Source organism: Jatropha curcas, chromosome 1 (assembly GCF_041381405.1).
Source record: "Jatropha curcas cultivar XTBG-Jc1 chromosome 1, XTBG_Jcur_1.0, whole genome shotgun sequence".
In the NCBI taxonomy this organism is placed as follows: domain Eukaryota; kingdom Viridiplantae; phylum Streptophyta; class Magnoliopsida; order Malpighiales; family Euphorbiaceae; genus Jatropha; species Jatropha curcas.
Window position 1 is genome coordinate 19,341,897 of NC_143151.1, and position 11,057 is coordinate 19,352,953.

The window sequence follows — 11,057 nt, forward strand, 5'->3', positions numbered from 1 at the left end:
TGCTTCAAAAGGGAATGTAATTTTAAACTTAGTAAACAATTTAAAAGGGTAAAAAAAAAAAGTTAAAAATAATATAAGTTTAGACTAAATATTTCTCTATTTTTTTACCATTTTACTTTTTAAATTTTTAACTTATTTTAAAAAAAAATTTAAGTAAAGTACATAGTACAGTAAAATATTATTAAGACTTTTAAAAATGTATAAAGTAGGCTAAATAATTATTATTTTGAGAATAAAAATAGAAAATTTTCGGTTTGAATGGACTGAAAACGCCGATTAACTGCCGGTTCAGGTTCAAATATTAACATTTACATAAATTTTAAATGGCTTTGAATCATCGGTTCCAGTTCAAAACTTTAAACCGACGGTTCAGTCCAATTTCAATTTATCTACGGTTCAATTTCGATTTGGTTCCGGTTCAAAATGAACAGGAGCCATGCCTGCTTACACATGGTTGTGCTTCGCCGTCGTGGCCACGTTAACATAGCAAAGACAACTTTGCTTCAGTTTTCCTAGCATTACTACGTCATAATCAAAATTTAAGTCGGGCTGGCTCTCTTTGTTTCTGACTCTTCTTCTTCTCCAGCCGTTTTTCCTTTTTTTTTTTTTTTTTCCTGAGGAGGTAGCTATAGAGAAAGACTAGAGGCAGCGATGTTTTTCTCACGGGGATTGTCACGGATTTCGAGAAGCGGCAGCTTTTGGTTTCTGCGACTGCACCCATTCCTTCTGTCCAGTAGTTCCCACTCTCTTGGAGTTGGATACCCTGCTCAAAAGGTAATAAGCATTGCAGTTTTTGTTCTTCACTATTATTGGTTGAATGTTTGATTCGGAGGAAATGAAATTTGATTGGGTTCTTGGTATTTGTTAATGGGTTAAAAGTTGTTTCCACTTCTATGTATATAACGGAGCTTTTTTTTTTCTTTCTTTTTTTTCCCTCCTTTTTGGGTGGAAATATTTGAGAGTTTTAGTTGTAATAAAAGAGCAACAGTTAGGGGCTGGTGACTTCAAAAATAAATGCCTTAAAATCAGGCGGTGAATTGATGGGTTGAGCTTAAATTGGTTTCTTGAAGCACATGTGTTTAATGGTTTATTCCTGCATGGTTTAGATGCAGGTTTGAATGGAATACCGTTATGTCTGCTTCAATTGGTACTCAATTTATCATATTACTGCTACAGGCAAGACACAGGAGAGAATTTCGGATTGAAAAATGATTTTCTCATCTTTATTTGCATGATCAGTTATTCATTCTGGATGTGCCTGATGGCAACTATAACGTTTTGGGTCCTAAATGGTGGAATAATGACTCTTGTTGGGAGTAAGATGATGGATATGAAGAATATTTGTATTTCGAAATTGAGCTTTATGGTAGGGAATTTGGGATTCAGTATTAATTGCAATGCATTTATCTGGTTAATCTTGGTAGGAGGGGGAGTTAGTTGACAGTTTGTCCTATCTTCTCAATTAAAAAGTTTATCCGTAAAGAAAAATTGAATTAGTATAATGCTTGTGCTTCTGGAATATATTATATCCTTCAGTTTTTTGAGCCCTATCTTATGTTTTTCTTTATGTTTTTGAGAGTTGTTGGAATTTATGCTCTATCATGCATTAACAATTTACATTTCCTTTTGGACATTTCTGGTAGATTATCAATCGCAAAGAAACTGATTCCTGGAATTCACCTGCCTTATACGGCTTCAAACAGAATGTTCATCATCAGAGCAGCTCTTTAATTGAGGTTAATTGCCTTTCATTAGTTAATATTCCATCCATGACTGTAGAACACATAATTTTTGCCATGTGAGGGTTTATAGAGTTTCAAACCTTTTCTGAACTCTTTAAATGAATAAAAAGTTATGCTGTCAAGATATTATCTGGTATGGTTAATAACAAGTTTAGAATTAGATTGATACTTTACAATATTCAAATCTATTTGCAGTTTAATATTGATTTTATCTCTGTTGTTGATTAAAGTCAAATTTATATCGAGTATTTTGCACACATCTTTTAACTCCTTTAACCCCCTTTCTAGGTTTTCAATATGAAGTCAGGATTTTAGTCCTTGAATTTATTTAACACCCGTTATACTTTATTCATCATCACTCCTCCCCATTACCAATTTAGAGGTTTGCTAAATTATTTAGGTAATTAATCTCCCTGCGTGCTTAGTTAAGTGTTGAAAGTTGGGAATTGTGCTTTTAAAGTCACTGCAGAAAAGGTATAGGAATATGGGTTGAATTTCAATGGGTAAGTTACTTTTATTTCTAAGGTTTTCAAAATTCACTAGTATGACCTCTATTCTTACAACTGAATATATGGTCCCTAATAATTTCATTCTATTCAACTATTGAGCCCTCCCATTAAATTTTTGATGTTTTTTCTTCAAGTAAATTAAGCCATAAAACTGACTGTTTTTTGTTTCAAGAATTCCCTTATCTCCCAAATCTTTAGGCTGTAGTTTAGCAAAAAGCACCAATGATTATTTAAATAGATTTTTATGTTGCTTCTGCTATGTTATCTGATGCTGCTCTTGATCTCTTGCTTATCATTTTTAATTTTCTACTCGACCATATTTTTGGCCTTTCGATTGGATTGGTAAACTCTGGCTTTCAGGAACAACTTGACCCTTTTTCACTTGTTGCTGATGAACTATCGCTCCTTGCCAATAGACTGCGGGCAATGGTAGTTGCTGAGGTATCTAATTGCTCCATCTCCTGTCATTTCTCTGAGTTATTTTGTGCTTGGTGGGATTGCTGAAGTATAGCTTCGATATCATGTTTTACAAAGTTGGAAATGTCATCTAGGTCCCCAAGCTTGCATCAGCCGCCGAATACTTCTTCAAGATGGGAGTAGAAGGAAAAAGATTTCGGCCCACGGTATATGCACTAAATGATATTGCTTATTGTCAGGGTTTCCTTCTCAATTGTGTTTGTTCCTGTTATGAACTGTATTTTGATTGAGATTTTTCTTCTTATTGTCTAGTTGGAATTCATTCTCAGATTTATGATGTCTGTATTGGTCAAAGTGTACTATGTAGATTTTTCTTAATGGTTCTTTTAAAGAATGTTACTGCAGCAGTTTCAAAGGTTCTTCTAGGGGTTACTTGGTGGTTCTTACATTAATGCTTTGCACCTTCCACCTTTTCTTCACTTGACATTTATGTTTTTTGCGTTTTGTTGCATTTTATTTCTTTATTTATTTATTTATTTTACCTCTACCTTTTTAACAAGTTCACATCTTAGGAGCCTTATGTAGTGCTTTACCTGAGCCTTAATTTCGAAAATTGTTATTGCTGTATAGTTTATACTGTCTAATATTTGAGAAATCTATTTATCTGTTTATCATCCATTCTTTTCTATATAACGGGTGTTCTTTGAGCAGGTTTTGTTGCTTATGGCAACAGCTTTGAATGTGCATGTACCTGAACCAACATCAAATGGTGTTGGGGACACTTTGGCAACAGATCTACGTACAAGACAGCAGCTTATTGCTGAAATAACAGAAATGATCCATGTCAGCTTCTCATCTTCTATTATTTTCGTTTGTAAATTAATTCATTTTCCTGCATTTTTCTTTGATGATTTTTCTTCCCCCTGTGAGTTCCCCATTCATAATCCTGCTTTCATTTCAAGCATTTAATGTTGAGACCAATGCAATTATTTTCATGTCTCAGGTGGCAAGTCTTCTCCATGATGATGTGTTGGATGATGCAGACACCAGGCGGGGTATTGGTTCACTAAATTTTGTCATGGGCAATAAGGTACAATTATCTTGTTCTTTTTAGGTCAAACTGATAACTCCTTTTTGTGATAGATTCTTTCTTACAAGTTCTAGTGGTAGAATTCTTAAGCTCTGCAATAATATACTTTCTTTCCATCCTAGTTATCTCTGAAATATAGAGGTGAAAAGTATTCATTCTGTTGTCAGATTTTTACTCACACTTCCCCTTACTTGAGGGTTCTTAAGATGGTGTTTAAGGCGTTAGGAGTCACAAATCATTACTTTACGGCTGTATTGTCTGATTTCAAGTAAATGGTTGATCCCTATGCACATCATTATTTTGAGTCTTGGGACAGTGATGTTGTTGCATTTTGATTTGAATGTTCAGGCATTTAATGTGTACTTTTTATCTTTTATTTTTTTTTCTATCCTTAAAAAGGCATTATCTGGTCTTATAATCAAAACCTACAAGTTTTGGACATGAGAAATACTGGTTACTATGAATAATGTTGTGGAACGGTCAGCAGGTTTTCCCAGACCATACTTGCCTTTCTTAAGCTTTTCTTTTTTGAAGTCTTTGGGCATGCTAATCCAAGAAGTAAAAATATTGTTGTCAAGTATCAGTTAAGTTCCCAACATCTAGACATATCAGTGGGATATATATATATATGAAAACAATGATTTAGAATTCTTAAGGACATTGAATAATGTAAATATGGGCATTTTCAGGAAGGTTTTAACTTAGAATAAAATGTAGAAGTTGAATGAATATGTGATGACTGGATAGCTTTTCTTTTAATGGTTGCATTATGAAAACTAGGTTGAAAGGTTTCACAACATTGCCAATTGGCCATTTATTGTATGGCAGTGAGTGTTAGGCTGTGAAGGAACAAGTTGAAATGAGATTAATGTGTGGAAGTGAGGATGCTAATGTAGATTGCTGAATACAAGGATGGACTGTGTAAGAAATAAGCAGCCATAGGAAAGGGGAAGCAGCATCTATTTAGAAAAGTTGTGAGAAGGGGAATTCAGATGGCTCGTACATGCGTGTACTGTAGACTGGCAAGTATATCAATATCAATAAGTAAGGTTGAGCGTATTAAAATGTTAGGAGTGGAATTGATAGACAGGCATGGGAGAGGCATTGATGGACGGGCATCTGAATTTTTCCTACATCACCTAGATTTTCTAGAAAATGTAGCATTAAGCTAGGTGGGATAGCGGAAAAAGATCCATATACCCGATTCTAGCTAGTAAGAGATTGAAACTTTGTTGAGTTGTGTTAATTTACTTGTGAAAAAATAGGGACCAACAATTAGTGAGCATGAATAAAAAGAATTCTTACCATCCCATTGAAATGAAAGAGTGTGGCAATAAATATATGTATAATGCTGGATATATTATGTATGCCAGCTATCTGCTTATTGGTGCTACCAATGCTAATGCTCGAAAGCTGAATTCTTTTCCCCCTTCTTGCTTTTAGCTAACCATAAAAGAATAAAATTACAAGGCTTGTAAACAAAGTTTCTTTCGTTAATTTGTATTGCAGGTAGCAGTATTAGCTGGAGATTTTCTACTTTCACGAGCTTGTATAGCTCTTGCTTCTTTGAAAAACACAGAGGTATATTTGTTATTGTTATTATCTGCAATCACGTGATCCACAATGACTAGAGCCTTTTTTCATCTGAAGATTTCTCAAACTATACCTCAGTTTTGCTTCAGAATGGTGACAGAAGGCAGTGAAGACATATTAACGATGTCTAGCAAAATAGATGCTCTTCTTAAGCCTGCATCTTCTAGTTGGTCTTCAACTTTTTGCTCCTGCAATTTCACTTATGGTTGAATTGCACCTCTGTTATGCCCATAGGCACTATAGATTAATTTGTTGGTCTATGGGTGTGAATTATGACTAGAGAGGAATTTAATTTACTGTTAGTAGCTCCATCGGTTGATATAACTTTTGACAAGTATCAAGATGTTATATCCTTTTGCCTTTTAGACTTTTGAATTAATTAATTCACTTTTGCAGGTTAGTGGGAGAGTGGGGGTGGGTTGGGCATTTCAGGAATGTTTTTTTTTTTTTTTTTTTTCATTGTCTTCACTATCATTTTATGCCTGTAGGTTGTTTCACTTTTAGCAACAGTTGTAGAGCATCTTGTAACAGGTGAAACCATGCAGATGACTAGTACATCTGACCAACGTTGTAGGTATGCTGAATTTCCTTTCTTCTTTTTTTTTTTTTTTTGGGGTGGGGGGTGGGGGAGGGTTGTTCTGACTGCGTCTAATGGAATTGCTGATTTTAAAGTTGTATGAAATGTAATGTTTTCTTGTTTGTCGATGTTTTATTATCTTCATTGCCTATTTTTTTCTTTCGTAATGGTAAAGCACCCACCCTTTCCACCTCAATTCTTTTAGAATTTTTCTTTGCAAGGATGCCTAGAACAAGCTGTGACATTTGTTGGTTGAAATTTGCTGTTCTGTATAGGCACCCAACAATATTACGTGTCTATTTTGATGGGAGATGCATGTTTTTTGTTGTGGAAAATTAATTGCATTTCTTTTATCTTAAATTTAGATCAATTACATTCTTTATGTCAGAAACAGAATTGCCTCTTTAGATATGACTAACAAGAAACCTGCTTATTGGTCCCAAAATCTATCTTCAGGCCCTTTCCTTTCTTGGATCAACTTTATATTCTGCCAAAATGTATTTGTTGGGTTTATATCTGTTTTCTATATGAATGAGGGTTATGGTGCTGGGTTTTTTCTAGGTCAGAAAAAATAAAAATAAAAAGAACAAGAAAAGATTGCTAAAACTGATTGTATTCCTTTGATGTCTGGAAGGTGTTTCTGGATAAGAAAGACCCATGTAATTTAATAAATAAAATTCCTACATCATCTAAAATTGTTTGAAATATGCTACTCTGTGGATGCCAAGCTATGAAAAGTTGTCTGCTATAATGCATAATGACAACGGTATCATACATAGTGAATGTGAATACATGCCTCATGCACTAGTAGCTGTACATAGTGAATGTGAATACACACACAAACATAAATGCGAATGTGTGGAAACATATGGACTGATCAAAATGTACATTAGTATAATAAAAATCACAAAAAAAAAAAAAAAAAAAAAAAAAAAAAAAAAAAATCTTTAAAAAACCTTTTAATAAATAAATTTATTTAAATTAACATAAAACAAACTTGCTTCCTTATTTTAATCGTGTTTCTAAAATATTTTTGTTTCTAATTAATAATTCTTCCTTTAATACACCTTAGTTCTTCCTATTTAATTTCATTGAATCCCTATAAATATAGAATTATACATATTTTTAATATTATATTAGCATATAAACAAACATAGTTGGAGAAAAGGTTTAGGCAAGTGTATGCAATTTTTTCTCTTTATTTATTGTTTTAATATATGGTTTTTCTATTATCATTATTAGACATGTAAAATTCATTTCTATGCACAATATTGCAAATATGTATTTATATTCTCTTTTTACTCGATCACAATTAGCTTTATAGGTTCTTAGAATTTTAGTAAAATTATATTATGGAGGCTTCTTTTATTTTTTATTACTGGTACTAAAATAAATTTTTGTAACATTCATGAAGGTTTTTCTTTTAAAAATGATCAATTTTTACATAGCAATTGTACCTTTATTTCACTGGAAACTAAAAGGATTATTTTTTTAACAATTTTAATATATACATGACAATTATATTTAAAATTTAAATTTATCAAAACGTGCTAACACGAAAATATATATACATGCAACTCACATGCTAATTTGATTCGCAATTGTATATCCAAGATGTTATATTTTAAGTTTATTCAACTCAAAACAGTGTTCTTAATGCAGCATGGAGTACTATATGCAAAAGACATACTACAAGACTGCATCTTTGATTTCAAACAGCTGCAAAGCAATTGCGCTTCTCGCTGGGCAAACAGCAGAAGCCGCAATGTTGGCTTTTGAATATGGAAAAAATCTGGTTTGTAAATTTTTTTCCTCTAGTCTTTTTATTTCCAACCCCCCTCCCACTTCCAATAGCAAGCTTTGCAGTGGATTGTCATATGCCCTATAAAGTATTACATCCAAATGCACTTCCCATAAAACGAATTTCATTTCCCCTCATCAATCATTCCACTCAATCCAAACAAGAGAGGAAAATATAACCTCATGTATTGTTAGTTCTGAGCTTTGTATATCCTCATTTTACTCTCCGTAGTTTTCCTTTCTATCTAAACTTCTTTCCATATACATTTTTAATTAACATATTTTCAGCCTGTGAGATCTCGACCGAGCAAGATCAAATATATATGTTTTCAGAAAAGAGCTAAAGCATATGCTAAAATTGTCAATTTTATTTTAATTTTTGGCTATAATCAACTGGTTGACCCAATGTTTAACATGTCATGTAGATGCATTTGTTTGTACTTTTCTGAATGGAACTCTTTTGTAGTCATTTATATTTTTATTTTGGTTATAATACAACATGATTCTTGAATCTTAAAGCTAATTTCAAAGTACCTGCCTATCATTAAGTGTTCAACCTTAAACTTTACCGAACATAAAAAATGGAAGACCTTAATAAAATTTCTTTTCATAATGCATCCTAACTGGACTTTTGTGTTTTGAAACTCATGTTATATCCTTTAATTTCATATATGGCTTGTAAATTATTGTGTTTATGCAAGAAATCTTCCCGAAGTGTTAATATCTAGGTTTAATCTTTTTTAATATCAATTAATCATGTTAGTGAAAACTGGGTGCTTGAAAAACATTCAACTTTATAGGAGCTTTCTTTGCATACCTTATTTATCTGGTTTCATGGAGATATGAATAAGTATTTCAGAAAAGAAAATTCAGAGAGGTTTAGGTGCAAAGTTATGTGAACTTTTGAATGGACATTATACTTATTTAAAATTTATAAGTCCAATTTGAAGATACCCTAAACGGTTCTGTGTGTATGTGCTGGGAGAAATAGGTGCCTGTAATTTCATGTTTGCCATGCAATCCTTGCAATCCTTGCTGTTGGCTGTAAATGCTCCTGTCTGATAACGCTTCCAAAGTGGTTTTATTTTTTCTCTAACTGAACTGCTTCCTTTTCAGGGATTGGCATTTCAGTTGATAGATGATGTCCTTGATTTTACTGGCACATCTGCTTCCCTTGGAAAGGGTTCATTATCTGATATTCGCCATGTATTCTTCTATCCCTAACATTATATCTGATGGTGGAAATATTTTAGTTGGTTTTAACTTCTAAGCTTCAAATAAGCTACATGGTAGACAAGTTTGTTAAATATTTTTGTTATTTTTCTTTAAGTAAAAAGGGTAATATTTCTGAATTCTTTCATGAGCATTTGCAAGAACTGGTTAGCCAAATGTCAGGCAACTTGGATAACATGTTCTCAAAATAAGATTCTCGCAAGCTAAGATATTTTTAATTGTAGACTTAATTGGCATTAAATGAATGCCAATTTCTCTTCTTATGGGATCACGTTTTTAGCAATCAAAGTAATGCTGGAATGAGGAAATAAGTTGCAGCCATATTAGTATTGTGATCTAAAAGCTAAACCATTGCCTTTAATAATATTCACTTTTAATGTTGTTTTGTTTTGATCTCATTTCTCTTTTTTTTCTTTTTATATTTTTACATTCTGCATCTTAAGGGTATAAGTATTGGTTCACATTATGACAGGATGGTAGGTAACTTTGTGGGTAAGCCACTTGTTTCAAAATGATATATTTTCTGTTAGGCACTTGTGGAAGCTTTCAAAAATGTTCTGAAGGTCATGCATTAACTGGGATTTGGCCTCTTGTCATAGGCTAGTATTAGGTTTCTATTTTTTGTCAGTTGCTTATATTGGTTAGTGATGTCTTTTTTAACTTGTGAATACCACTTCCAAAATTCTTCGGATCCTTTTACAACTGAGTTTTATATATGAAAAGCTTATTTTGACATGTAGTGGAAATCCTAGGTTGATGTCTATCTTGTAGAGCCTACTTAAATTGCATTTGTCTTTACAATCAAATTGGGTTGTCATAATTGCAGGGAATCGTGACAGCTCCAATATTGTTTGCTATGGAGGAGTTCCCTGAATTGCGTACAGTTGTTCAACAAGGCTTTGACAAACCTGAAAATGTTGATATTGTAAGTCTTTATTAATTTATGCTTTAAGATAGCCGATGTTGAAATCCTGATGGATGATATTATTAATATCTTGTGAAGCTGAAATATATTAAGAAACTTTAATTTGTTATATCTACTCTGCCAAGTGAAAGCAACGATATGTGTAGACCATGTAATCATATGACTTAGCCTTTTCTTCTTGGGCTAAAAGTTGAGCGTACTGGTTGTTTTTGCTGTTGCACTCGTAACCATTTCATTGTTTATGAAATTAGAAGCTATTATCTCTTTCAGAGGAATTAGAACGTATGATGATTTGAAAAATACAGACTTTGGAGTACCTCCGAAAGAGCCGTGGAATACAAAGGACAAGGGAGCTAGCAGCGAAGCATGCTAAGCTTGCTGCAGCAGCTATTGTTTCACTACCAGAAACCGATGATGAAGAAGTAAGAAAGTCGAGGCGAGCACTGGTAGATCTCACTGAAAGAGTAATCACAAGAAATAAGTGAGAGAAGATTTTCAATTAATTCACGACACCATATAATAGATTTTGCTTATTTTTAAAATTTGATTATTCTTGTAGCACGAGGGCCAATTTCCTCTCTTGTTTCCATCTTTATTTATTCAAATCACTTTCATTGTTGTATCACTATAATTATTGTGAGAACCTGTTTGTAAATTATACATTCATGTCACAGGTTCCCCTAAAGGATAAAGTGAGGCTCTTGTTTCTTCTGTTCGTTATTAGATGCCGATGTTGATTTGATTCAATCATCATTCTATTTTGGCAAGGATATATTGAGCATAAATGCCCAATCTATCAAAAGAGAAACATAAATCAGGGCCAGATTCATAAATAATACACTACAGGTTTCTTGATATCTATAGCTTATCCCTTGTAGAAATACGATGCACATTCAACTTTCCAATTGTAACAAGTTCTCGAACAATTCTCGAGTGAAAAATCACAATAGAGAATAGGGAGGTTGGAAATTCATGAAGTAAGGATTATATCCAAACAAGTTCACAAGCTGTAAAGGCGACAACTCTGTATTCAGTTTTTATGGAGGATCTGACAATTGTTCTTTGACGCTTAGAAGATTAGGAAATTGGAGTATTACCGACATAAATAACATAGGCACTTATCTTTATCACTAGCCTGCTCTGAGTCAGAGAAAGCACAAAGGTGAAATTT

General features: G+C 33.1%; 1 protein-coding gene across 1 annotated transcript; it reads left to right on the forward strand.

The window, feature by feature from the left end:
* Window positions 1–494: 494 nt before the first annotated feature.
* On the forward strand, window positions 495–10,633 carry LOC149499102 (solanesyl diphosphate synthase 3, chloroplastic/mitochondrial-like). Its single transcript, XM_089725695.1, has 12 exons — window positions 495–774; window positions 1,644–1,736; window positions 2,612–2,692; window positions 2,803–2,874; window positions 3,380–3,511; window positions 3,672–3,758; window positions 5,268–5,339; window positions 5,840–5,925; window positions 7,591–7,723; window positions 8,845–8,934; window positions 9,788–9,886; window positions 10,192–10,633. The coding sequence occupies exons 1-12, from the start codon at window positions 652–654 to the stop codon at window positions 10,369–10,371; spliced, it is 1,248 nt and encodes a 415-aa protein (XP_089581821.1). The 5' UTR covers window positions 495–651; the 3' UTR covers window positions 10,372–10,633.
* The last annotated feature ends 424 nt before the right edge of the window (window positions 10,634–11,057 follow it).